A 27509-nucleotide genomic window follows, 5' to 3' on the forward strand; every position below is an offset into this window, starting at 1 on the left:
GTATCATCCGTGACAAAACCAATTCGCCTCCGCTATGAAACCATGTCCTCCAAAAGCCCAACTTGAGGAAAGGAAAACGGGAAAAAAAAAAGAAGGAAAACACACAAAGGAGTTCTAAATGCACGGCCAGTGTACAACTATGATACAGTCCCAAGCCGAGTAAATCCTTGAACAAATATACCTTACGCAGCGGTCTCTGCTGCTTCTTTAGGTGCATCTTCAGTCACCGGTGTCGGTGCAGCATCATGGAATTCCTCGCCATCAGCCGACTGTTCAGCCTGCTCTTCTGACTGCAACTCTTCTTCCCCGATCGGATCCTCAGGAATGATGCCGTTCTGGCGTTCCCACACTTCACGACGTATCCTCTCATCCTTGGCCTTTCTGGAGCGTTCCACCTCTTCAAAGCCGCCGGACTTCTTCAGCTTGCCATCTTGGACGTAGGTGGCGATTTCTCGCAACATGGCATTGCCTCGACGACCCTCTAATTCCTTTTGCCGCAGCTTCTCGGCTCGTTCGATAGCTTCCAGTCGATTCTCATGATTCGGCTGCAGAGCTCGGACCTCTCCCAGCATGTCCTCTTTAGCAGCGCTTTGGTCGAGGCTGTTGCCGAGATGTGATAGACCCCTGGAGAACTGTCGTGCTGTGCTTGCACTAGCGCCAGTGCCGTTATCCTTCATTTGCTCCTTGGTAGCCTGTTCGACCAGAGTAAACGTCTCCGACGCCTTGTCCAAATCGTCATTCAGGTCCACCATAAGATCCTCCATAAGGCGTAGCTCGTCCCGACCTTGGCACACATCCTCAAGCTCCTTCTCCCAAATTTTGGTCCAAATGGGCTTCTCGTTGGCCATGTATTCCTCCATTTTCTTCAGCTCCTTGGTCAGATTTGTAATATCTTTGGCAACCTCTTCTAGTTGACGGGGAAGAGGGCGGACTCCACGATGAACAACATCTTTGCGCAAGTCCTCGATCAGGTCTTGCAGGTCATCCACCTTGCCAACTAGACGATCCGAGTCTGAGTTGAGTTGCTTTCGTCCGTTGGTTACGTATGAGTAGCCAGCGTTTCCTTCGATGTCGGGAATGGTGGCCGTGGAAGCGGCAGATTTCACGTTGGCAGCCTTCTGCCGGATACTAGTCATCGAGTTCTGCACATCTGATTGGAACGAGGAGTAAGTCTGCCGCAACACAGCTAAGTCGCGGCGCAGACTTTGGAGCTCCCCAGCTTGACCAGCATTCAGCCTACGGCCTGCACCAGGGAGCATTCTTACGCCACCTTCTGCTGCCGGCGGAACAGGTGAAGCGGTTGCCAAGCGAGCCAACTCGGTTGCCGTTTCTTGTTGCCTGTCAGACACTCGCTGAAGAGTAGTTCCTTGGTCATCGACATTCTGCTTCATCGATTGAACAATTTTGGTCAGGGCCAGCATTCCGTCATCGAAATGTCGTTTTACCTCGTCCAATGGTTCTACATTGAGAACCAATACAGTCCTGTCCTTTATATCTGATAGATCTTCTAGCTCATGTCGAACACCAGACACGGGGTCTTGAATGTAAATTTCGGGTAAATCAGTGCCATTATGCTGCGTGTTCCAGGAAAACTTTTCAATGAATGCCAATTGTAGTCTCCCGATTGATAGCTCGTCTCGTCCTTCGGCGAGGACAATCTTCTTGACTTTTGATTTGTATTGAAGGAACAATGTGAGGTCCTTGGTTGGTGTTAGCGGAGGCGAAACTTGGAAAAAAGATTCGCCGGGCTTTGATTCCGTGGGATGGGGGAGGGATGCTGGCTCGTCAGTCTTTGACTGTAGCCTCGTTTGCTTGACATCGGGTTCTGGCGGCGCACTCTCCCGCATGAATGATGAAAGATCTTGTAGAGGGCCGTTCAATGTCGCACTTGGCGCGTACTTCTCTTCCGGGGTTTGCACGGCGGGACCATCACTCAGCTCAGCAGGACCGCTGGGCTGCTGCTGGGCCGACGAAGAGGCTTCCGGCACGCCTGGCATACGAGATGGAGAAGCTTCCACGGCCGCGGATTTTGATTGACTCGACAGAGTGCGGCTATGTCGTACAGACTCCCGGGACTGTACAGCCCGTAATGATTCTCTCGCCTCTCGTCTTCCTCTGTTCGGAATCGGTGTTGTTTGCGATGGCAAGATGGGCATACCGTTTGCAGCACCACCCAAGTGTTTTGAAATTTGATATTGAGAATATCGACGAGATGCTCGACGTTCCAAATCACCCCCTTTCTGTAAAGCCGCCAGTGCGCTTGATTGCGTGTCTGGCGGCGGTGGAGGGGGAGGCGGGAAGGCGTCGATATTCAAATCGCTAGCAGAGGACGACGGTGGCATAGTAGTGTCTTCGGCTGGATAAGGTGGTGCCGAAGGGATGTTTTGTGTGATAGTTGACTGATCTGGTATATTTTCGGCACGGGCTTGGTCTCGCTGGTGGTTATAACGACGGCCCGGTGGTGTGCTGGTGTTCGTTTGCTGGTTTGGATCCCCACGCTGGGACGGATCAGGTCGATATCCGTTTTCCAAACCCTCATCTAGCAAATTGGTGAGACCGCTGGTGCCGCTCGCTGCCGTGCTGACGCTTGTCGTTCTCTCGGGTAAGCTTGCATCTCGCTCCCTCCCCTGCCTCTGCCGTAATCGTTGTTGCTTGCGCTTTAGGCCGTGCAGCAGGTTAATGATGATATCGCGAATGCGTGGAAGATACTTCTCCAGGCTGTCTGTGCTAGCTTCTTGGCTCAGTGTTGCTTCCAAAATGTGTCTTAATAAATCGGGAACATTTCCTAGGTCGGATGTATCGACATTGATGGCGGTAAATGCGCGGCATGCCATGTTGAACTCGTAGCCGAGGCGCACATAGACGTCGGAAACCTGCGTATCGGTAGCCTGGCCGCGGGACCATTGCGTCAAAGTTTCAAGCAGCTGCTTAGTGGCGACAAGTAAATGGGTAACGCTCTTTTCGATTTGTGACAGCGGCATGCTAGATGAGCTGCCACCAGACCCCTAGATGATGAGAAGAGCGTCGGTCAGCACATGGAACAAGACCACACACTTGGTAGCCTCTCGGCCAAGAATGGCCACGGAGCGCGGCGCGGGATGAAGTGCAAGGCTCACCTCACGATTTGGCCGCCTCGATAGACTGCCTTGCCCAGATCGGTTCGAGGATGTAGATGATCGTGGTTGGACTCCAGCCATGCCAGGAGAGCTGGGCCGCACACTGGGCGGCGGACCTGGGTCAGCGCCAGGCGAGCGGCGTTGTAAATAGCCTCGTTGCGACGGGCCAGGTTGGGCTTGCATCTTGTCGGTTATTCCGTAATTTCGGTGCTTCTCGTGTCCGAGGTTGGGAGGCGGTTCAGTGCTGGAACTTGTCGCGATGACGAACGTGTGCAACGACACATGGACGTGGACCGAGTTGACAGGTTGACTGACGGACAAACCGCCACCGTTGGATTGGGCAGCAAAGACTCCAGATTAGACGGTAAATGCAAGACGTCTTACAGAGCAAAAAACCCTCATGGCCGAGCAAGGAAGGGACAGAGTTGGAGCAAGAATAAAAAGCGTGCACAGGCTGTGCCAGTTGTGGCGATAACACAGAGAGGAGAGGATGCGATGATGGAAACCGAACGAGATGCGGCGTAGGATCCGGAGATCAGTTCAGGAGGACGTGACAGTTGGAGGTCCAGATCGGGGCAAGTCCAGGTGTCCAAAGGTCAACGGTGCTACCAGACTGTGTGCGCGCAAGTACTCGATACCCGCAGTGCCCCGACTTGAGCGATGCTAATAAGAGCTGGAGGTCAACTGGCACCTGCCCACGGGGGTAAAGATTCCCATCAAGTACTCAGGAACATAGTCTGAAGCAAGTACTTAGTACTTAAGTACCTAGAGCACCACAAATCCTTTATCTGGTATTGACCAGACGCAGTACTAAACCGCGCTGCGCTGTACAATTTTAGAACCCACATGCAGCCACCATGCTGAAGGACCAGACTGAAGTCAAGTACCTTCCCTGCAAGCCTGGCAGCAGAGTACTTAGTACCCAAGCACTTATCCTGAGCCGACCGCCTCCCACCAACGAACGGACACCTGGAGGAGCCCTTGCAGCAGCCAGACGTAATGTGCCAACTCGTAAAACAAGGGAGCATTGAATCGACCAGACATGGACCCATCTGCCATGTCGACACTCGCAGGCGCCCCATGACCGCTCATGCAGGACGGCCAATCGTCCAGTCGACGAGATGCTACTCCGTACAAGAGTAGAGAGAGTGAAGTGTGCCGTGCGAAGCAAAGAGCAAAAATTGGGCAATTGCGAAGGCGAAGCAAGGTGCGTGCAGGATCGATGCGGCCGATTCCGGTGGCTGACCGAGCACCAGCTAGCCCTACCTGAGAATGGCAGCCCTTCACACGGACAATGTTGTACAAGATCTCGCTTCGAATCAGGGCTGTGACCTCTGCTCTGTCCCGGTGTATCAACGTTATTAGGATCATCAAATGTACGCGCAAGCTCTTGGCAACTCTCCCCATGGTCCGTGGCACTGCCCTTCTTATTAATACGAGCAACGCCTTTGTTGCATATTTTCCAGAGCCGACCACTGACCAGGTCGCGCGGCACACGCTTTCACATACTCTGGCCGAAGCAGTCCGAACCGGTTCGCTGCTGAAATCAACCAAGCATCTGCAGGTGGTGTCACAATCTCAGGACACACAGATGCTTCAGGCTCGGGGCCCAGGCCAATGCCGAGCAAAGATGGTGGTGGCATTGATCCCAAAATAACCCACCCGTTTACGGTGGCCACTGAGCATCCCACCACGACATACATATAATATCAAGCTAGGTTTGTACGTACGTACCAGCGTCCATGATGCTGATTCCTAGACTACCTAGGTGCTTCCAATCTTCCCCTCTTCGTCTCATCCCTCCCATCCAGACTTTGGTGTGTCAGTTGAATGATAAAATTCACCACGTTCGACCGCAGGTGAAGCTGAAAGTAACTAGCCAGTTGGATGTTTCGATTTGAGCATGATGCCGTGTTTCATGTTGCAACTCCAGAAACATGCTTGTGGGGACCCCAAAGCTCGATAGTACCAACTTGACCCTAACATGCCTAGCCTAGCCAACTGTTGCTGCTTCTAATGTAAGGGGCACGCGAGGAATTCGACTTCATATCTTGAGATTGTTTCGGGACCAGCGGGTGCTAGGTGCTAAGGGCAACATGTCACGGTTCAAAGCCAATGCTTCTGCGAGATTATGCTGAACTTTGGCCGAATCTCTTAGCTTCGCCGAAAGACGTGGTCATATAACCAGCACGCAATGTCCCACAATACCATAATACTTGGAGTAATAGATAAGGAAGGAGTTTCTTTTCCCCCATCAGGATATCTGGTCGCGCCTCCCAGCCATGTATGCCCTGCGATGACGCCCTACGTCGACAACCAGCGCCTCCAAAAGGTAGTGAAACACTTCCGGCAGAACCAAGAATCTTATTGGAATACGGTAAAATGGGGACAGATCATGACAGATAGGCCGCCGTTTGGCTTTCTCGAAAGAAAACCGCACATTTTCCCCAGCACCGACCCAGTAGCCTAGTACAGGCACATCCACCTTATAGAGTATTCAGTATCCAACTTTTACTTTTGCCTACCTAAATCAGTGAGTTTGTCAACGAGCAGGTCACGGGAGTCTATTAGCCTCAACATGAAAAGCTAGCCAGTCAACTAGAGCCTGTCCTTTCTGATCAGTTGAAAGTTGCCATTTCCGATATTCAGCTCCAAGAAAGACGTCAATTTCGTGACTAGATAAATTCATATAGGGACCTGTCTGCTCTTCAGTTCAATCCAGAGCCACATCGTGTTAGAGGTTTACTATGCGCAACATGTAAGAATATGCGCAACATGCTGGCTAAAAGAGACTAGACGACGTCCGGGAGAGACTTGGAGAGAGACTTGGAGGAACTTACCTGCCTAGTAGGTAACCTAAACATCTGGTCTCTTTTTTTATAGCGACATCAAGGACTTGCATCAACACAGACACTTCACAAGCTAAAGTGCCTGCTGTCGTGTGGTATCTGGTCATGTTCTCATTTGGTAACCGTGTTCGCTCGTAGGGTATTTAGGCTACTATCCCAGGATTTTAAAATAAGGAATAGGTAGAGCCATAGATGCCGCAGCCAAGAGAGAGCCTTGTATTTGAAGATAAATTTCAGTATCAATAAGTATATGCCAAGCCTGTACATTAATTAATTAATAGATTTCCAGTCCCGCGTGACAATATCATTACTTGGAACCAATGAATTGCGTGTTAGCAGGGGCATTTAGCTCAAGAGACCAAAATAAAAGATGGAGAGTCCGAGAAGGAAGTAAAGAAAATAAAATCACATGCGTTGCTGAAGAACTGGGGCCATCTGGATGGCGACGAGGAAGGCGCAGGACTAATACCAGGCAGCAGTGAGCATGCGCTCTACTCCTCCTGCGAGTCCTGCCACTTGGCGTTGCGCTTCAAACCCCGCCTCACTTACATCATTACATGGCATCACTTGAACACATCGCACATCACACATCAACACACAAGCAGCACCGGCAAACCACGTCACCAGCAAACCAGCACACGCAGCCTACCATGCCGGCCGAAGGAGTCTGGATTTCCCCCACCGGCCGCAAATCATTTATCCCCCTCGAAAACAACCCCGAAGTCTTCACCAGCCTCGTCCATGATCTCGGCGTCTCCCCCGACCTTGGCTTCTATGATGTCTATAGCCTCGATGAGCTGTATCTCCTTTCTCACATCCCGCGCCCAGTGTACTCCCTCATATTCATAGCGCCCAGCGACATGCAAACGGCTGTCCGCCAAGAAGACGGGCTGCCCAAGTCCGTCACCAACGGCGGCCTCACGTATGACAAGAGCGGCCCAGACGAGCCCGTGGTTTGGTTCCTGCAGACAATCAGCAACGCCTGCGGGCTATACGCCTTGGTTCACTCGGTAGCGAACGGGGAGGCGAGGCAGTTTGTGAGCAAGGACTCCGTGTTGGACAAGGTGATTGAGACGGGGTTGCCGCTGAAGCCCCAGGAGCGAGCAAAGGGCTTTTATGACAATCAGGAACTAGAGGAGGCGCACATGCGGGCGGCGAGGCTTGGCAGCTCTGAAGCGCCGCCAGCGGAGGTTCACGCTGGACACCACTTTATTGCCTTTGTGAAAGGCAAGGATAGTCATCTCTGGGAGTTGGAGGGCACCGCGGATGGACCGATTGACCGCGGAGCCCTAGCAAGTGACGATGACATGTTGAGTGAGAGGGCCTTGGAGCAGGGCGTGAGGAGGTTTATGAAGTTTGGCGAGGGAAACGTCAACTTTAGTATTGTAGCTTTGGCCAAGAAACAGTAAAGCGCATTGGGACGCTGTGGCCAAAGTTATAACTACCTTTTTGAGGTTCTCTGAACATTGCCACATGTCATTCAAAGTTTAGAGTTGAAATTCTATGCCCACCTATGTCATGATTAACCCAACTGACGGTTTTTCAGTCAATACATCATGGTTCATTGTTAGCACCTCGCACACTGGGACCGTTTCTGTTGCTAACCCTTGTTTCTCCAGTATCTGCATGTGTTTGAGCGCAGAAATCGCTCATTCGGGTCCGTCAGCCGTGGCTTCACCACTTCTGAGAGAGGTTTCCAATTTGTACTTCCAACTTCTCCATAGGCCGATGGAGAATTGCGTTCCTCTCGGCCAGCCGTGTATTCTGGGAATGACGGACTCACCTCTGCTAACCTCCCACATCCATCTCTTGAATCTTCCAAATGTATCATCATTCCACAAACAGCCAAACTCTATCTCTCTAGAATATCCAACCATGAGAGGAACCCTCTATGGAGGCGATTTCCATAATTCTTGTATAAACTTCACAGCCCGGTCCTGGGCTGCATGATTCGATGGCACCTGCATTGAGATCAATTTCACACTCATCTATATGAGGCTCATTAGAGTGTCTGGATTCGGCCGTCGAATCGTCCCATTCTCAAGTTGCTGTGGTGTTGGGTCTTGAATCTTTTTGCACACTTCGAAACATTTTTCCAGGTCGGCTCGAATAAACTCGTCGACAATTTCGGCAGCGTAAATTGGGAGCATGTAGCCATTCACCATATCTTCTAAATTTAAATTCGGCTTCCGAATCTTTACGGTCGCAGAGTCGTAGGTCAATGTACCGAGACATGTTGTAAATGAGCTAGCTGACAAGGTATTGTAAAAGGCAGGCGTGTGACGACAGCCAGAAGTACTAGCTAAAGATATAATGGCTTTTTTGTGTCCCGACAAACACGAAAGGTAGGAGAATATTTCAAAAAAAAAAAAATCCCCAAAAATAAAGCCTGTGAGATAAGAAGCAAATAAGTGTTCTAAAAACAGCACTCAAAGACAATATATCTTTAGAAAAGGATTATCTGGATATCTTCTTCACTGACATGCTCGGCACATAATCACACGAAGCAGGCAGATTGCTCCTTCCTCGGCACTTTTTGGTGGGGCAATCGCAACCCACGCCTGTCTAACGTGTAGCGCCTCCCCTTCCCTCCCCAAGTGTAGTGGCGGCCCTGGTGGGTACCATACCACATGTGCAAACAGGTCGCATGTCACCGGGTCAGACATCAAACCTCAACTGCTAATTACTGCATGCTTTGACGCCCATTGCTCCTTCCGCGGAGTCTCCCGCTCTGCCCTGTCAAGGTATTCGACTGACTCCTGTGGAGACTATCGTATGGCTTCAGTACTCTCTACGCCAGAATGGACAGCTCTCAGGCACCATTAATGGCGGACAACCGCGAAGGGGACGATGTGGAGGCCGAAGAGGACAACGTCCACGAGGGACGCCTCACCAAAGACGTGGATGCGAATCCTGGTGTCTTTGTCGTGGCACTGACCATTGCAGCAGGAATCAGTGGGCTTCTTTTTGGATGTAAGCCAAATCCGCAAGAATACGTGAGATGCAACTTGACTCTATTCTAACCGCGTATTCTAGACGATACAGGTGTTATATCTGCTACGCTAGTGTCAATCGGAACCTCCTTGTCTAACCGCGACCTCACATCTATGGACAAGTCTATCATTACATCCTCAACGTCGCTCTTTGCTCTCCTCATCTCACCCTTTTCTTCCGTGCTTGCCGACCGCCTTGGCCGCAAACGAATTGTACTATATGCCGATATTCTGTTCATCCTTGGAGCCGTTCTCCAGGCGATATGCTCCACTGTGCCTGTCATGATTGCCGGACGCTGCATCATAGGAGCAGGTGTTGGAGCGGCAAGCTTCGTGGTGCCGTTATATATCGCAGAGCTGGCTCCGGCGTCGCATCGAGGGAGGCTTGTCACAGCAACAGTCTTGTTCATCACACTGGGACAAATGGTTGCTTATGTTGTCGGGTGGGCATTCTCAGCATATGGCTCCAAGGAGACGGGTTGGCGGTGGATGGTTGGACTTGGTGCTTTGCCCGCTGGATTTCAAGCTGCCATTGTCGTCTTCATGCCAGAGACACCTCGTTGGCTTGTCAAGGCCGGCAAGCCAGCACAAGCCAAGACCATCATTCAGCGAGTCAATGGCGGAGCAGGGACTGTGGAAGACGCAAGCGCGATAATCAAGGAGATTGAAATAGAAATTCGCGAGGAAGAGAATCTTGGACGACGTCGAGACCAGCAGTCTACAAGATGGAAGTGGCTTGGAGCCTGGCGGGATCTATTTGGTGAAGGGAAGAACCAACGAGCCTTGGCAATTGCATGTTTGCTGCAAGGCCTGCAGCAGCTGTGTGGATTTGTACGTACACGAAAATGCAGAACGGCACTTGAATTTTTTTTCGGAAAACATTACTGACAGATGACGCAGAATTCTCTCATGTACTTTTCAGCCACCATCTTTACTGCTGTTGGCTTCAGTAGTCCAACATTAACATCACTGACTGTCGCAGTCACCAACTTTGTGTTCACATTGGTGGCACTGGGACTCGTTGATCGAATAGGAAGACGGCGAGTCTTGCTGTATTCCATACCGTTTATGATTTTGGGCTTAGTATGCACGGCCGTTGGGTTCTCTTTTCTTCCGTCTGGCGTCACAAATTCTCAAACTCAGCCCCAATCAGAATCTGGCAGTCAATGGGCAGCATACGTGATACTGATCAGTATCATGCTCTATGTAGCCTCATATGGAATCGGATTGGGAAATGTGCCCTGGATGCAGAGTGAGCTGTTCCCTTTGTCGGTCAGATCACTGGGAAGTGGCATCGCAACTGCGACGAACTGGAGCGCCAACTTTATTATTGGGCTGACTTTTCTACCACTGATGGATGCTCTCAGCCCTTCGTGGACGTTTGTTTTGTATGCACTCGTATGTGGGATTGGATACGCATTGGTTTGGCGGATATATCCAGAGACAGCGGGCCTGAGCCTTGAAGAAGCGACTGCATTGTTAGAGCGAGGATGGGGGGTTTGATACATTGGATGTTGAATATTCTGAGCCTGCACAGGGGTAGCCGTCGGGTACATGGGGTAGGCAGCCGGCCGGATATTCTGCGACCTTGTAAGATAGAGTAGAAGCCATATATGACTGTAATGCAGGCTTATCATTGATCAATAGAAGCAGGCCATGTAGCGTCGCATTGTGACTCGGGTATCCCGCGGTCTGTAGTGCCAGAAGTGGTGCTGGAGTTGTAGGGTTATAGTATCGCAGAAAGGGAGGAAAGGCACTTGCAGGTTGTTGTAAAAAATGAGTGCAAATCAAGGAGAGCGTCGGGTTTTTGTCGTCTTTGCACCAGCCGAGCAACTTTAAATTGAACCACCTGTGACCACCAGTTCATCACCAATTGGCACAGGCCTATTAATCCCATGTCAGCATGTGCAGACATCTGGAGTCTCAAGAGAACCCGGCCGGTTTTAACGCTCAAGTATTATTGCATGGCTCCACGAACATGGGCCACGGCAGATCAGATAAAGCCGATGGCCGATGCTTTATAAGAATTACGTCGTTATGCAGATGGGCCGGCGAGTGCGGGAGAAGAAACGACGGAATTTCCCTACTGTTTGTCATGCGCACTATGCCGCACTGTGGCTTATTCAGCGACGCTCATGGCTGGGCGAATTTGCATCGGCGTCAAAATGCCGAACGCAGCCCCGGTTGCGGAGGTGATTGGCGCAAATTTCCGCGCGAGGCCCCCGCTGTTGGACTGGTTTACGGCCGTTATGTCCACGGCCCATTTTTCCAGTGTTTTTCGGTGGCTTGCTGCGGGCAGGACGGGGCAGCACCGGACATTCGCTCTCTTCAACGGGCATTGGCATGGTGCTTCTCGGTGCTCTGTAAGCATTGTGCATTGTGGTGACTTGCTATCCGTCCAATTCGTGTTCTTAAATATTTGGGGCACCCGTCCCTGGCCCGTACCAGCCAAGTTTATTTGATTCCCCCAATACTAATAACGACCTAGGTAATAACATTGAACCATTTCCGATCCGATCCCGAATTGACTGGTTGCCCCACCAGCGACTAGCGAACTACGACGCTCTCATCATTGAGCCATCAGGAATAGCGAAAAGCTTAGCTTCATTTCACCTGCCATCTCTTCCCCTGGGCGACGCCATCTTTTTCTTTTCCTTCAACACTCCCCCTCCCTTTCATTTTTTTAATATTTTTTTAATCCATTGTTTCTACCGGCGCTTCTCCTGAACCAGTTCATCGGGAACCTCGGGACTGTGAATCTTGACGCCAAAGATCCAGCGACATCAATTCAGCCACCAACGTAACAACATTCCCATCCATACCCGCAACAGCTTTTTAGAAAGAAAAAAAATAATAAAAACCACCACAAGGCCACCATGCCGATGGACATAGTGGACCGAGAGCTCGCCGACGCAGAAGCCGACGCCTCGCCAGGGCGTTATCGGCGACGGGCTAGCGATGAAATCGAGCGCGTCCTGTCCGCCTCATCAGCCTCTACATCCTCGGAGTCCAACGACGGCGATAGTGCCTTCCGACGGAACATGAGCCGCGTCTCGACGCAGAATGACCTCGAGCGTCACCCCACAGAACTAAGCCGGATTGCCACCGCGCGCAGTCAGCATAATATTACCGTGGGAGGAGGTCTGCGTAGTCGCACCGTGAGCAGGGCCTCGAAGAAACCGCTGCCAGCATTCGGCGCGGGAAAGTCGTATCCGCCGCCGTTGCCAGAGCGAGAAGAGTACGTCGTCGAGTTTGACGGGCCTACCGATCCGTTGCATTCGCAGAACTGGCCCATGCGGAAAAAGGTCTTGACCGCAGCCATGCTGAGCTACACGACGCTCACATCCGCCTTTACATCATCCATCTTCTCTGCAGCCACAACTTCCGTGGCTGCAGAGTATAACGTCGGATCCGAGGTCGGCCTGTTGGGAACGACATTTTATGTGCTTGGTTTCGCCTTTGGTCCTACCCTGTGGGCTCCCATGTCTGAGCTGCGCGGCCGACGACTCCCCATTGTGGTGTCCATGTTTGGATTCTCGCTCTTCTCGATTGCTTGCGCCACGGGCAAGGACATCCAAACCATTCTCATTTGTCGATTCTTCTCGGGCTTGTTCGGCGCTTGTCCGCTCGCCGTCGTCGCCGCCGTCTTCTCAGACATGTTTGACAACAGGACGCGAGGTATTGCCGTCACCATCTTCTCCATGGCCACCTTTACAGGGCCCCTCCTGGCCCCCTTCATCGGCGGCTTCATCGTGTCGTCGCACCTTGGCTGGCGATGGACGGAGTATCTCGCTTCCATCATGGGGTTTGTCGCCTTCATCCTCGACCTGTTCTTCCTAGAAGAGACGTACCCGCCCGTCATCTTGATCGACAAGGCTGCCGATTTGCGACGACGCACCAAGAATTGGGGCATCCACGCCAAGCAGGAAGAAATCGAAGTCGACTTCAAGGAGCTCATTCAGAAGAACTTGTCTCGTCCCATGCGTCTCCTCTTTACCGAACCCATCATTCTCGCCCTCTCCATCTACATGAGTTTTATTTATGGCATCCTGTATCTCTTCCTTACCGCCTATCCGCTCGTCTTTGTCGGCGTTCACGGCTTCAATTCTGGACAGAGCGGTCTCACCTTTTTTGGTATGATTACCGGACAGCTCCTGGCTGGTGCCGTTGTTATCATGCAGCAGCCCTGGTATAATCGCAAATTGGCGGGGAACAATGGCATTCCTGTGCCCGAGTGGCGATTGCCAAGCATGATGGCCGGAGGCATTTCCTTTACCATTGGCATCTTCTGGTTCGGATGGTAAGCAACAGCTCTCGCCCCTCTCCCCTCTCCCCTTTCCCCTTTCCCCTTTCCCGACAGCACAAAAAATCAAATCAAAGCTAACAATCGTGGGTGTAGGACTGGATTCTCCAGCAGCGTCCACTGGATTGTCCCCGCCCTCAGCGGCATCTTCACCGGCTTCGGCCTCATGTCCATCTTCCTCCAAGCCCTCAATTACCTTGTTGACGCATACCTCATGTTCGCTGCCTCCGCCATTGCCGGCAACACGTTCTTGCGATCTCTCGCAGGTGCCGGTTTTCCACTTTTTGCCCGCCAGATGTTTCAAGGAATGGGCATTCAGTGGGCGGCCACGCTGCTTGGTTGTGTGGCCGTGGTGTTGGCCCCTATGCCCTTTATTTTCTACAAGTACGGCAGCAGGATTCGCGCCAAGAGTGCGTACGCGCCTACTTTTGCGGCGCCGGCCATGAAGAACAGCGAAGACGAGCCGGGCGACTCGTCAACAGAAAAGGAAGGCGAGAATCATGCCGCATTGGCCAGCGCACCTAGGAAGGAGAGCGAAAATGGAGTCTTGCAGAATGCTTAATCAAGCTCATGATGCCAAACCGTGTGCGGGAGGGGGTTTCATTTGCTATATCGATTCCCCAGGTGTGCATGGCGTTATGGTCAATGCCTGGGAAATTTAATCTTGTTTGAATATTAGAGGGATTTCGAGTCTTTTTGGGGGGGGCCATGTTGGAAAGGCCGATGTTAAAAAATAACTGCATCGCAGGCTTCCGCCATGCGAGCGGCAGGCATAGCGCCGAAAAATCACTTGTTCACAAAGAACGGCTACATGTATACCTATCTAGCTGCATGATCGCATTATACCAGTGGCGGCTGCAGGGCCTTATGGCTTTTGCTGCTGATCACGCTTGCTATTTAATAGACTACTACTTGGAAAGTAAAGTGTCAAATACCACATTTCCGAGCCTTACAAACGCGTACCTGCTGGCTTTTGGGACACGCCTGGACAATTGGCGATGTCGATTCGGACAGGCTCATCTGCGGTCGCATTTGAAAGAGTGAAACGCAATGTCAGGGAGTAGTGGTCAAATCCCCCCGGTTTTGCGTAGCCGTTATTATGTTTGTATGCCATCAGCCTCGGATAAGTAGTGGCAGAGTACGGAGCGCTTCATCCGGCATTTCATAGTCGTCGACGCCACTTAGGTATGCACCTCAGCTTTTCCAGGATATTTACAGCTGAAGGCTTAGATTTTGTGGGGGAAAGGCTTGGCAATTCTGCAGGACTTGTTTTATCAAGCTAAACATGGCAGACAATTGAGATCCCATCTGCCATCTGCCCATCTCTCCATCCCTCAATCTCTGGATGTGAGCTTGTTTGCGTAGCCCCACAGGAGCTTATTCGCTTGTGCGGCGGCAGGTGCAGATCGATTGCCACCTCCGTAACTGCCCCCGGCCAAATACGTCATAGATAACTTGATGACGGGTCATAGCCATCGTGACGGTGCGTCCACAAACAAGACGTATTAATCGGCCAAGGCTGGCGCCTGGAAAAAAGATGTGCATTTATTCCTTCTTCTGCTGAAACGGCGTCAAATACAGAAACACCGGCACATACGTCTGGTGCGTCTGGTGCTTAGCCTACTACTAAGACGACTTACACGGAGCCTCAGCACAACTCTATAACGAGACGCAAGGATTACGCACGTCGCGTATTGCCGACTACAACTCACCATCAGGCATTGGATCGTGTAAGGCGGGAAATCAGAAGCAGCTGAAATAATCATGAATGTCGACGATCACGTCATGCCTTCGGGCCAACATTACAGCGCGAGCAATCGCGTCCCTAATATCCAGCAATTCATGGACCAGCTTGATGCAGAAAAGAAGGAGAGAGATGCCGCCATAGACTCCCAGCTAAAGGCAAACAGGCTGCACAAAGAAGTTGAAGACCATACGGGCTCTGAGAAACCACTAAGGAAAGACTTGCGAACCGTGCGAGACCCCGTCACAGGCAAAGATGTTCAAATTCAGGACGCGAAGACGGACTTCAAAGAAGCCGTCGAAAACCCCCAGGTAAGCGCAACGCACTTGAGAAATTGCTTCTGGCGGCAACCGTCTCTGACTTGGGATTGAATTAGTTGTCCATCCCCAATGAGAATTTGGGCAAGGAGGCCACCATTGCTACGTCCTCAAAGCAGTCCGGCGAGGAGTACCGGTATGCGCAGGATGTCACGGCCCCCCCGGATCCTGTTCAAGAAGGTTCCACTTCCGACGTGCCGATAAGGAGCGAGAAAACATCCGTTCTATTCTACAAGACACCCTCCGTCAGCTACGAGCCCATGTTTGCCACGTTGGAAAGGAAAGGCAACGTGCTGTGCGCTGGCATCTTCGTCTCTGTCATCGTTGTCGGCAAGCTCTTCGGCGGACGGCTGCTGGGCCTTGTTCCCCTGGGCTTTTGCATTGCCTCGGGCGTGTTCCTGTGGATAAAGGATCTCATTCGCCAAGGGCGGGATCTTGAGTGGTCTAGCGAGCAAGAACGAGGCGAGACTGCGACTGTCAACCTCATCCCAGAATCTGTGGAATGGATGAATACCATGATTGGGCTCATGTGGGGGTTGATTAACCCCGAGATGTTTGCCTCTGTTGCTGACACGTTCGTACAAGATGATGGCCCCCTTTGGATGTACCGTTCTCTGCGTTGCTAACAGACGACTAATAGGTTGGAGGACGTCATGCAAGCCTCTGTCCCCGGCATCGTGGAAAATGTGCGAGTCGCCGATATCTCCCAAGGCAGCAATCCAATCCGGATTCTCAACATGCGAGCTTTGCCAGATAGCCATGTAAAGGATATCAAGGACGAAATCCACAAGGAAAACGAGAAGAAAATGGACAAAGACGAACTCGCTGCCGTTGAGCACGCTGGGGAATTTTACAACATGGAAGTGTCCATTGCATACCACGCCAGGCCTTCGGGCGAGGATGTTGCATCAAAGGCCAAAAACATGGGCATGCAGCTCGTCTTCTACCTCGGCATCAAGGGTCTGTTTGGCGTTCCCCTTCCCATTTGGGTCGAACTCGTTGGTCTCGTTGCCACTGCTCGCATCCGATGCCAGTTAACTCCCGACCCGCCATTCTTGAAGACTGTTTCCTTCACGCTGATGGGGGTCCCTCACGTCCAGGCTGGCTGTACGCCCATGATTGAAAAGGGCGTCAACATCTTGAACCTCCCCTTGATCTCCAATTTTGTGAACTGGGCCATCGGTGCTGCAGCATCCATGTATGTGGCGCCAAAGAGTATGACGCTTGACATGAGCAAAATGTTGCAAGGCGATGACATTAAGAAAGAGACCCAAGCGCTGGGAGTCATGTTCGTCCGAATTCATAAAGCCACTGGGCTCAGCAAACAAGACCAGAGAGGCAGTAAAGGCGGCGGTTCTGACCCGTACATCACCGTCAGCTGGAGCAAGTTTGGGAAACCTCAGTTTTGCACCCGCGTCATCCAAGATGACCTCAATCCTGTCTTTGAGGAAACATGCGGCCTTCTGGTGACCAGTGACCTCATCAAGGCAGATGAACAGCTATCAATGGAGCTCTGGGACAGCGACCGATCTTCAGCTGATGATGTTGTTGGCAAGGTAGAACTCAGCATTCAAAAGCTCATCCAGCATCCGGGAAAGATGTTCCCCCAGATTTCAAAGCTTCGTGGAGTCAAGGCCGACAGCACTATGCCGGGTGAACTTCACTGGGAAGTTGGCTTCTTCGGCAAGACGCAGTTCCGCAAGGCTCTTCGTACCCACGGAAAGGACTTGAAGCTGCCCAAGGAACTCGTCGACAAGGCCGAATTTCAGGAGGAAAAGGGTACCATCACCAACGAACAAGAGGATGCCGTTGTGCATACTCCTCCTGATCCTCTCTGGCCTTCGGGTATCCTTAGCGTCGTCGTCCATCAAATCGTCGGTCTCGAGCTTGCTAATATCAAGGGGTCGGATGGGAAGCGCAAAGGCAAGGAGTACGAGCCTGCTCGACCCGAGGCGGGCGAGGTAAAGGAAGAGCAAAGCCGAAAACTCCCCAGTTCGTATTGCACTATTCTTGTCAATGATGATTTGGTATACAAGACACGTGTAAAGGTGGTTTCATCTCAGCCCATCTTCAACGCTGGTACAGAGAAGTTTATCCGGGACTGGAGGTCTAGCGTCGTCACTGTTTCGGTGCGAGATTCTCGTAATCGTCAGCACGACCCCTTGATTGGCGTCGTGCCGCTAAAGCTGTCAGACATCTTGCAGACGAGTAGTGAATCGACCCGATGGTACCCCCTCGACGGAGGCATTGGGTTCGGCCGTATCCGAATTTCTATCCTCTTCCGCTCTGTTGAACTTAGGCTTCCACCCCCTCAGCTTGGTTGGGATATTGGAACTTTTGAGTTCCTGTCCGGAGCGATCACAACAACTGGATACGCTCCCGTTTCCAAGGTCAAGCTCAGGCTGAGAACCGGAGGATCCTCCGCAAGTGTTAAGCGACAGTTTTCCACAAGAGACGCCGACGGCCTCAAGATTGATATTTCTGGCGGTCAGGATGGCAAGATCATGCGTCTCCCGGTTCGCCATCGATACAGATCGCCAATTTTCATTGAATTTTATCCAGCGGGGAGCCGACACGCAGATGCCTACGCCGCCTTGTGGCTACTGGAGCTTGTGGATGGCGAAGAAAGGGACTTTGATGTGCCGATTTTCAAGTGTGACAACAGCGTCCGCCTCTCGCAGAACTACATCACCCAGGAGAACTACAGGGAGATTCCAGATACGTACATTGAACAAGTCGGCAGAGTCAAGTTCAGGGGCCGCTTCTCCGCGGGCACAGACTCTGACCACGTCCGGTTCGTCAGCGACAACGACTCCAGGGAGACAATCGAAAGCTGGGAGGCCTGTTACGCGGAGGGCGTCAGACAACAGGAAGTCCGCGCCGAGGTGCCCCCGCTTGTGCAAAAGCTGCACGACCAGTCGCTAACCCAGGGCCGTGATGTCCTCGCGCAGGCCGACGACAAGGAGAAGGAGAGGTGGATGGCTAAGGACGGCACCGACTGGAGCGGAGCGTTCGGACAAGACCCCAAGCAGCTTATGGCTCGACGAGCCGAGGATCGAGGAGACGGTGAAGAGTACGATGACTTTGATGAGGATGGTGATTATGACGATAACAATGATGACGGCGACGACGACGACGACGATAACCCCAACCTTGGTATCCACGACGCGGCATCAGAGCCGTCTCACCCGTCTGAGGGCAGTGATGCTGCCCGTCAGTCCATGGACACGGATATCACGAGTGGTAGCGGCGCCTCCCAGACGGGTAGCGGCAAGAATCCGTACAAGGCTTACAAGGATTACAAGGGCCATAGCAGGGATTTGCATCGCAAGCACAGAGGCTTGATGCAGTGGCGTCCGATGCGCAACGTCCAGTTTGCCAAAGACGAGGCCAAGTTTGCCTTGAGAAAAGTCACTAAGCTCGGGGCACTTGATGGTCGTGAACCGGATGTGGAAACCGAAGTCTGAGTGAAAATGGAGTGGGCAATGTACTCTGATGATTTATGATTTCTCACGGTTACACGCCTTGTTAGGCCTGTGTACGTCTGCGATGGTTTTGTGTAGTAGTACTATTTTTTACCAAAATTCGAATACGAGACTGCATGGTAAACAAGATGGTACTATTGGAGAACAGAAATAAACAAATGCGACGTGACGTGAATCCATTATGGAGCCGTCTGCAGTCCCATGTCAATTCGTACAGACAGATGCCGCTTCTCCGTCGATATTCAGCGGCCCATAATTAGAACTTCTCTACATATGGCCTGATATCTAATTCGTGAGTAAACGCAGACCTTGGCTGGGTGTGCAAATGCCAGTAACTTTCAGCAATCTAAAAGAAGTCAACATCACCCGTTGTCCCAGAGCCACGGTTCACTTACAGCCTCGGCAGCAATCTTCCCATCCGCCACACCATTGTTGGCCGTACGTTCCTTGCCCCAGGGGGTATCGATAACGCCGTCGATAATGGCCAGGGCGACATGCACGCCCTGGGGCCCGAATTCCCGGGCGAGGGACTGCGTGATGGCCCTCTGGGCGAACTTTCCCGCCGCGAAGGTGGTGAATTTGGCGGAGCCTCGGATGGAGGCCGTGGCCCCGGTCACAAGAAGACTGGGAGGGTGAGGAGACGAGGAAACAGCATCAAGGAGTTGGGGGAGCGTCTTTTGGGCAAAGTAGAACAAGCCGTTCCTGGCAGCGGTGTTAGTAGATTGCCCAGAAAAGGATTCCTCGAGTCTACTACAACAAACGCCATGGCCGGCCAGAACCTCGCAGGCCATCTAGAACAGCATCAACAGCTCCTCGACTTACGCGGCGGTCCCCAAGCTAGTATCCAAATCTTCAACCTTCAGCTCCAAAAACGGCTTATACGCGAACCCGGCATTCGCGTTATACACGGCCGCCGCCAACTTGTGCCCCTGGAGGTCCTTCTCAATCTGGGCAAATGCACCGTCCACGGAAGCAGGGTCCGAGGCGTCCGCCGTGTAGCCATATGCCGAGCCGCCCGCAGCGCGAATCTCCTGCACAATCGGCTCATAGTTGGCCGATTTGCGGGCGAGGAGGACAACGGGATATGTTTTGGCGAAGCGGAGGGCGACTGAGGCTCCAGTGCCGGAGCCTGCGCCGGCGACGATGGCGTAGAACTTGGACATTTTTGATCCGAGGCGTTTTGGGTAAAAGGGAAAGAAAATAGTTGCAGCTCAGGAATAGTGTCTGCGGTGGTCTCTGGTGTTGAGCATGGTGCTCGGGCTTGAGAACTAGTTATATACCGGTTGATTCCCCGGGTGTATTGCTCAACCGAGTTGGGACTGACGCCATAGTTGATTAGAAAGCAGAGATGAGGAGTTGGAGGGTCGACGACTGGCTGTGACCTGCGCGTTGATTCCAAATATATGGAGATTGGGCATTAGGCCATTGATAAATGAATGATGAGATGCGGTAGACATTGTTGGAAAATGGACGTTTTTTTTCGTCTTGGAAATATTCTCGTTTGGGTGACTGAGGGTTAGGGTCGAAAGTGAGCATGCTCAGTCACACAGTCAGTCAGTGTGCAGCTTTCGAGGGGTTGTCGAGAAATGAAGAGCTTTCGTTTTGGCATGCACTTGAGCCTCGAGGACAATGAGTGGCTTTTCAACCGCAGGGACATTGAAATACTCAAAATGGTCCATTTCATTGACATTCTCCTCCGTCCTCTTACAGCCCGCCGGTCTTGCGGCTGCTGGGGAGCGAAAAGCCTGTGTGATTTGGTTAGTGTGACTCTGACGACCTTGCGCCTCTGCGAAAGGAGCTGCCATCCTCGATTGAGGAAGGACTAAATTAGCAGCAAAAGAAATGAAAATGAAATATCTCGGCCTCTTGTGCCGCATCTTAAAACTAGGCGCTAAGTTCTAACCCTAGTCCTTAGGACGAAGGAAGCTGGCGCCGGGTGCCAAAAATACCCTATTGGCCCCTGCGCGCGGAAGGTGCCACCAAAGTCTGGTCTACATATGACAATCTATGCGACTCCAACTTGGCTATCACACGCTGCCATCCAACTCTACATTGTTGCATCTGCATCAACTCCTGGCCTCTAGAGTCTACAGCTTTTGCGGTATAATGAGCCGATAAATTTTCTACTCAGCTGGAGTGAGACTCGCCTCACCTACGATAAGCCTCTTTCTACTCGCAGGCTTGCACCTAGTGTAATGGACGACAGAAACTCGGCACTTCACGTGTCGCTTCAACCGAAGAAACCACCTATTTGGACGAAATATGGCGAGAGATTCGGTGTCAGCAACTCATCCAACAGTCTTCCTTCGCGCCAAGCAACCATAGAGCACTATTGGAGTCGTGAAGCCACGCGTGTCGCTGCACAGAATGAACAGGACGCAGCCAGTACTGGCCATTCACCATCTCTTGGTCCGAGGATCGCCGTCCTGCTTCCCGTGTCACCCTCACCAAGCAAAGCATACCCTGGCCCCAAACAGGAGCCTGAAAACGAAGCCCCTTTACCCAACCAGCTGGAACTCCCCAAACGAGTCAAGAAAAATGTAGGTCTCCTGTCCCAATCTCCTGGGCAAGACACTGCCCAGTCTAGCGCGACGCCTCCGCCGTCGTCAACTTCAACACCAAGTTCGTACAGTCGCGGGCGACCAAAGGGATGGAAACGTGGCATGTCATACGCCGCCATGCGCGGAAATACTCCCCCAACATGGAAAACAGTCCGCTCTCCTCGGCAATCTCGCACCAAAGCACCACAGCCAGGCTTTGGGCGCAGACCTGGACGGCCGCCGAGACCCCGTTCACCACCCCCAAAGGATCTTTATCATAAAGCGAACCCGCACTTCGTCAACTTTCTATGCGAGTGGGATGGATGCAAAGCCGAGTTGCACAATTTTGATACCTTGCGGAGGCATCTTCACATTGTCCATCAGCAAAACGGCAAGTGGCCATGTAAATGGGCGCATTGCGGATTGGACGCCTGCGCAGATGCTCGACAGTGGCGGTCTCATCTGGAGGATGCTCACCTGACTCCGTTTCGATGGCATGTAGGCGATGGGCCGAGTAACAGCAGTGGAATGCGTGCCGTGCTGCCCGACGATGCACAAGACGAACTTCCAGATTTCCTAATGGGCTCAGATGGGCAACAAGTGACGCCATCTGTCAAGAACCAACAGATAGAGGACTTTGCAACGTGGAGGGAAAATCGCCGAAAACTTAAGGAATTGTTGATCCAACGAGACCAGAATCTACCGGATGAGTCTTCTGAATCATCTGGGGAAACGGACTGACACTAGGAGGCAAATTAAGGAAACTACACATTCAAAGCACACTTCGTTAGCGCACCACATCTCGTGATGGGCCGACAAAATCGGCATCCAGGTGCAATATGGTGTACAAGACGCCGGCACTTGTGATTCCCGACAAGAAGAGGAGAGAAGGACTCTTGTGGCTCGCTCGAGGCTGACGATGCCCAAGATGTTGACTTGACTTGGTACTGTTACAACCCAGAGGTTGCTACAGACCCCAAAGCCACCATTGTGGCTTTGCCAAAGTGAGCAGAAGCTTATGGCCGCAACCTGCCACATATGATATATTGTATATGGCGCGTTTTCTAATGCGTGTCATAGGCCAGGATAGGGGATGATCCGGCGCAGCCGTTGTGTCAGGGTAACAACAAAGCCTGAATGGTGCTATAGAGAAGCTCTATTCCATAGAGAACCGCGGCTGTCTTGTTTCCTATCCCAGTCAAAGAGCTAGGGAAGCCGAGGAGTTCAGAGTATATATGGTTCTAATGCATTGCGTCATATGCTGTCTCAGCAGCGTGTTCATATGAGTTCAATGCTGATGACAAATGGGTCACCATAGGTAATCCGAGGCTCGATGACATCCGCTGAGGCAGTCACTGCCTGGATAGTCAAACTTGAAGTGTCATCAACATACTGGGCTGGCCAGGCTACCATGGCATCTGACAAGGCTTGCGAGCCTGTGGCACTGCAACGAACTTGTGTAGCGGAGTCCCAAGCAGGCAGGTCCAGGACTAGGAAGTCTAGCGCTGCTCAAAGGTGGAGGGCTTGGTTCAGCGGATATGTTTCCGTTGGGACTCATTGCTAAGAACCACGCAGGTTTTATTAAATATCACCAAGCACTCACAGCCAGAGACACTACGCTCTGAACATCCCTGAGGCTTCAAGACATGGGAAAGGCAGCCCCAACGACCGAGTATGGCCAAGATGGGGCTCGAGTGAGGTGGACAGGCAAATTCAGTTCAGTCGCATCCCGACAGCACAGAGCCGGAATGGACATTTTAGCCGGTCAAGCCGGGGAAGCTTCCCTCCGTTTGGAAGCTCGAAAGTGGTAACCGCAATTGGCAAATGGCAGATTGATTGATTGATTGCAAATGCAGACGTGGGGAAAAAAGCGGTCCGATCGGTGGAACGAGGGACAAGACAAGCCGACGCAATCATCCGCAACACATGGACTGTTAGGTAGGCAGTGCTCTCTCTCAGCTCGGCGCGGAGTAAGACGAAATGGAAAGATTCGCATGACGACAAACCAACCAGACGCCTTGTCCGGTCCAACACCAACACCAACACCAATACCAAATACATTAGCTATTGCTCCTCGATTATGCATATTCGTCGCACTGTTCTACCAAAAGTCGTCTGCTGATGTTTATTGAAAGACTTCTGTAGGGTTGAAGGTGTGGTTTGGGTGTTATTCCTTGTGGCAATCTTGCCTTGCATAAAAGACGCACCCCAACCAACCAGCAAAGGTCGCGGCTCAGCCATTTGGATCCGTCCGCCGAAGGCTTGGAACATGGAACGGTTCGATGACGGGATGACACCGGGTCCACAGCCCTAGGTACTCCGTCCTCGAGCGCATGTGGCCAGTCTAGCATCAAGCATTAGTAGTAGGTAGACACGGAAGTGAGAAGGGGGGAGAGGGAAGGGGCCCGGCGCGTTGCCTGGAGGTTCTTTATTGTACCAGACAATACATGGGCACCTTACGTTCCGTATTGTACAGTACATTCCTTGGGTGGTAATCCGCCGAGACCAATAGAAGTTGGTTAACTGGTTCCTCGCTGCCAGCCAGAAATGTTGAGTCCATGGTCTGGCTTTTTTGCCCTCTTTTGGCTTGACTCTAAGGACTTGAGAGACCCACTGGGCCAGGGCGTCTCAAACACCAGTTGTCCTCACATTAATTCACTCCTAGTAATACGTAGTAGTCTCCAAGTGGCCTGCGCCGTTCAGGCTGACGATGCACTGGTTAGTGACCAGTGGCCAGTGCTGAATATTGAAGACTCCAGCATCGACATTGAAGCCTGGTCTGGTTTGCATCTGGTCAACTGGCGTCTTCCAGTGTGGTGTCTCCAGCAGTGTCTCCAGCGGTGTCTCCAGTGGTGTGTGTCCCCAATGTTCAACATTGAAGCCAAGTCAGGTCCGGTCCCACCTGGCCCTCCCCGACTAGACCAAACTGTGCACGCTGATCCAGTCAATCCAGCGCGGATTGACCTTAATTTAGCATGTATGTAGTCATAGTGGGTGTGTGTCCTGCAGCCAATGATGCCGGACAAGGGTGTGATACGGCGTCTGGTGGTTGTGGTGCGGCTATAGAGCAAGACGCCAGCAGCGGCAGCACATGCGGCAAGCAAAACATCGATTGAGCTCGGATGGAAGGCAGGGTCTGGTCACTGACTCACTAGTGCTGGTGCTTGCTGCGGCAGAGGACCAGTTGACGGGTGCCAGTACTATTGACTCCAGATGTCTGGTATTGACGGCTGCCCCTGCCCACCCGTACGTACATACATGCATGTGTACTTAAGTACCTGGTGTATTGCTTACTGTACCAGATTGACATTGACCACACTTGAATCGTCTTCGCAGCACCGCCGACATGGACCGCTGCCATTGACTGTCTTTCTCCGTCCTCCGTCACCACGCACCCACCGCCGCCGCCACGACATTCACCTCCCTCTTTGCCTCTCAACTCCCCTCATCTCATCTCGAATTGTCCGTCTCCTTCGCCCATCCCCCCCTTGTGCAACGCAAAGAAGGCCCTCCACCCCAGCGTCTTCTCTTTGTTCCTCGGCCTGAATTGCGGACAGACCATGGCATCGACTGATTGATTCGGCTCCTTACTAATCGTCCATCGTCCGTCGTCAACCGTCACCGTCACCCGCCTCCCGCTCCCGTCTCCCGTCACCAGGCCACGCCATGCCCCCATCCAAGGGCTCAAATGGCTCCGGTGCGCAGGTGAGCCACCGTCTCCGAAACTTCTTTCGCATGAACAGCGCCGCCAGCAGTGGAAGCGAAAAGGAAAAGGCCGCCGCCAACAATGCATCCCGCACCTCGGCCTCCAACAATGCTGCTGCCTCCGACATGCCTGGCCCCAAGCCCTCCCGCCATACCAAATTCTTCACCAACACCGTCGGCCGACTCCGCGCCCACACTTCGGCCAGCGAAGGCAATCAGCTCGAAGAGGCCATGAGTCCTACTGCTCACGCAAACCCTTACTTTGCCCACCAGGGCCAACCGGGCCTACGGCATCACAATGAGGGCTCTGTACCGCCTAGCCCGCCGGACACTCCCGAATTGAAGGTTAGCGGCCCCGATGGTATTCCCGCCGACCAGGCCACGAGCGAGACCAAGGAGGAATTGGCTCGCCGTCTGCGGAGGGTTGCTAGTGCCCCCAATGCCCAGGGCTTGTTTGCCAGCGCCGAGTCCAGCTCAGTTCCCGCTCTGCCCATTGGCATACCCGCCGCCCAGCGACCTGCAACCGCCGAGCTCGGCAAGGATCCCCTTGTTGCCGACTCGGAGAGCGGCTCGATTGGCCTTGCCCAGTCTCGGTCCGAATCGTCCAAGAGCGACAGCCATGCCATTGCCGGCGAGGACGTTCTCTCGGCATTGCGAGCACCTAGTACTTCCTTGGCTTTCCGGAGGACGTATAGCTCAAACTCCATCAAAGTCCGCAACGTCGAGGTTAGTCCTGCCAGTTTTGACAAGATTAAGCTCATTGGAAAGGGCGATGTTGGCAAGGTGTATCTTGTGAGAGAAAAGAAGAGCAGCAGGCTTTATGCTATGAAGGGTATGTGTTGTCAAAAAGGTCACCCCAGTTTCAAGCCAAACCACGCTGACATGTTGAGCCTTTATAGTTTTGAGTAAAAAGGAAATGATTAAGCGAAACAAGATCAAGCGGGCTCTTGCCGAGCAGGAGATTCTGGCAACCAGCAATCATCCCTTCATCGTCACGCTCTATCACTCATTCCAGTCTGACGAGCATTTATACTTGTGCATGGAATACTGCAGCGGTGGAGAGTTCTTCCGAGCTCTGCAGACTCGCCCTGGGAAGTGCATTCCCGAAGACGACGCTCGTTTCTATGCTGCTGAAGTTACAGCTGCACTCGAATACCTTCATCTAATGGGCTTCATTTACCGCGATTTAAAACCTGAGAGTATGATGAATCCCTGAACTTTTTTTTTTCGCAGCGTGCCATTTGCGACTCCCCCTTTTTAAGTCTACCGACTAACTCTATTGTGTACGCAGATATTCTGCTTCACCAGTCCGGCCACATTATGCTCTCAGATTTCGACCTGTCCAAGCAGTCTGATCCTGGTGGCAAGCCCACCATGATTATCGGAAAGAACGGTGCCAGGACAGACGCCCTGCCTACGATTGACACCAGATCATGCATCGCGAATTTCCGTACAAACTCATTCGTTGGCACGGAAGAATACATTGCTCCCGAGGTCATTAAGGGTTCCGGGCACACGAGCGCTGTTGACTGGTGGACGCTGGGCATTCTGATCTACGAAATGCTTTACGGCACGACGCCATTCAAGGGAAAGAATAGAAACGCTACTTTTGCCAACATTTTGCGCGAGGATATTCCATTCCCTGACCATGCAGGGGCGCCTCAAATCTCAAAGTATGTTCAACCCAGTCGTTGTTGCCGCGTCGACTTATTGACTTTGTGTGTCACACAGCCTCTGCAAATCGTTGATTCGAAAGCTCCTCATCAAGGACGAAAACCGGAGATTAGGAGCTCGGGCTGGCGCATCCGATATCAAGGCACACCCATTCTTCCGCTCAACTCAATGGGCTCTCATCCGTCACATGAAGCCACCAATCGTCCCCAATCCCACCAAGGGAATCGACACAGTCAACTTCCGAAATGTCAAAGAGAGCGAAAGTGTGGATATGAGTGGATCAAGACTCAAGGGGGTGCCGCTAGACAGCGGATTGGCAACTCCAGGAGCCGAGATAGAGGATCCCTTCAGCGAGTTCAACAGCGTCACACTACATCACGATGGTGATGACCATCACCAACACATTGTTCATCATCCTTCTGTCAACCAACAAGTGAGCGCTTCTTCATAGTGATGGGGGCAGCACACTCTCTCAGCTTGACTGCAATCATGGGTATGGGCAAGGTGCTCACTCGTTCCCTTAGCATTTGGTATTTAGGATGGAAGAGAGTGTTTGACATGGCAGTCTTGTTTTTCCCCCTTGGGGCGGGAGGGGTGTTGTTGACATTTTTCGCTGCGGTGCGCCTGCGTTGTTTCTGCATTCTCCTGAGCCAAACATTTTTGTTTTATTTTTGGCCATTCTTTCATGGTTTTCAGCATGTACTACAATGAGAAGAAGAGACGGACTCGTGGCTTTGGCGACTGGACCACTCATTTGACGTTAGCCTAGCGGCAGCACCGACT

General features: G+C 52.3%; 9 protein-coding genes across 9 annotated transcripts; 6 read left to right on the plus strand and 3 right to left on the minus strand.

Annotated features, from left to right (window-relative positions):
- Positions 1-182: 182 nt before the first annotated feature.
- Positions 183-2981, minus strand: BUD6 (Bud site selection protein 6; the record flags this gene model as incomplete). Its single annotated transcript, XM_014694161.2, has 1 exon — positions 183-2981. The coding sequence occupies one exon, from the start codon at positions 2979-2981 to the stop codon at positions 183-185; it is 2799 nt and encodes a 932-aa protein (XP_014549647.2).
- Positions 2982-6615: 3634 nt separating this feature from the next.
- On the plus strand, positions 6616-7374 carry Uchl3 (Ubiquitin carboxyl-terminal hydrolase isozyme L3; the record flags this gene model as incomplete). Its single annotated transcript, XM_014694160.1, has 1 exon — positions 6616-7374. One exon carries the CDS (start codon positions 6616-6618, stop codon positions 7372-7374), a length of 759 nt encoding a protein of 252 aa, XP_014549646.1.
- Positions 7375-7953: 579 nt separating this feature from the next.
- G6M90_00g008640 (uncharacterized protein) lies at positions 7954-8130 on the minus strand (the record flags this gene model as incomplete). The annotated part of the gene is made up of 1 exon (XM_066129653.1): positions 7954-8130. One exon carries the CDS (start codon positions 8128-8130, stop codon positions 7954-7956), a length of 177 nt encoding a protein of 58 aa, XP_065986124.1.
- Positions 8131-8766: 636 nt separating this feature from the next.
- On the plus strand, positions 8767-10461 carry itr1 (Myo-inositol transporter 1; the record flags this gene model as incomplete). The annotated part of the gene is made up of 3 exons (XM_066129654.1): positions 8767-8938; positions 9002-9789; positions 9859-10461. 3 exons carry the CDS (start codon positions 8767-8769, stop codon positions 10459-10461), a joined length of 1563 nt encoding a protein of 520 aa, XP_065985863.1.
- A 1373-nt stretch (positions 10462-11834) lies between these two features.
- Positions 11835-13823, plus strand: FLU1 (Major facilitator superfamily multidrug transporter FLU1; the record flags this gene model as incomplete). Its single annotated transcript, XM_014694158.1, has 2 exons — positions 11835-13258; positions 13358-13823. The coding sequence occupies 2 exons, from the start codon at positions 11835-11837 to the stop codon at positions 13821-13823; spliced, it is 1890 nt and encodes a 629-aa protein (XP_014549644.1).
- Positions 13824-15025: 1202 nt separating this feature from the next.
- On the plus strand, positions 15026-18789 carry mug190_0 (Meiotically up-regulated 190 protein; the record flags this gene model as incomplete). Its single annotated transcript, XM_014694157.1, has 3 exons — positions 15026-15316; positions 15382-15896; positions 15963-18789. The coding sequence occupies 3 exons, from the start codon at positions 15026-15028 to the stop codon at positions 18787-18789; spliced, it is 3633 nt and encodes a 1210-aa protein (XP_014549643.1).
- Positions 18790-19063: 274 nt separating this feature from the next.
- On the minus strand, positions 19064-19970 carry G6M90_00g008680 (uncharacterized protein; the record flags this gene model as incomplete). The annotated part of the gene is made up of 3 exons (XM_014694156.1): positions 19064-19153; positions 19203-19509; positions 19630-19970. The coding sequence occupies 3 exons, from the start codon at positions 19968-19970 to the stop codon at positions 19064-19066; spliced, it is 738 nt and encodes a 245-aa protein (XP_014549642.1).
- A 1032-nt stretch (positions 19971-21002) lies between these two features.
- On the plus strand, positions 21003-22088 carry G6M90_00g008690 (uncharacterized protein; the record flags this gene model as incomplete). Its single annotated transcript, XM_014694155.1, has 1 exon — positions 21003-22088. The coding sequence occupies one exon, from the start codon at positions 21003-21005 to the stop codon at positions 22086-22088; it is 1086 nt and encodes a 361-aa protein (XP_014549641.1).
- A 2925-nt stretch (positions 22089-25013) lies between these two features.
- On the plus strand, positions 25014-27177 carry nrc-2 (Serine/threonine-protein kinase nrc-2; the record flags this gene model as incomplete). The annotated part of the gene is made up of 4 exons (XM_014694154.1): positions 25014-25884; positions 25952-26251; positions 26344-26725; positions 26784-27177. 4 exons carry the CDS (start codon positions 25014-25016, stop codon positions 27175-27177), a joined length of 1947 nt encoding a protein of 648 aa, XP_014549640.1.
- Between the last annotated feature and the right edge of the window lie 332 nt (positions 27178-27509).

This window comes from Metarhizium brunneum, chromosome 1 (genome assembly GCF_013426205.1).
Source record: "Metarhizium brunneum chromosome 1, complete sequence".
Classification (NCBI taxonomy): domain Eukaryota; kingdom Fungi; phylum Ascomycota; class Sordariomycetes; order Hypocreales; family Clavicipitaceae; genus Metarhizium; species Metarhizium brunneum.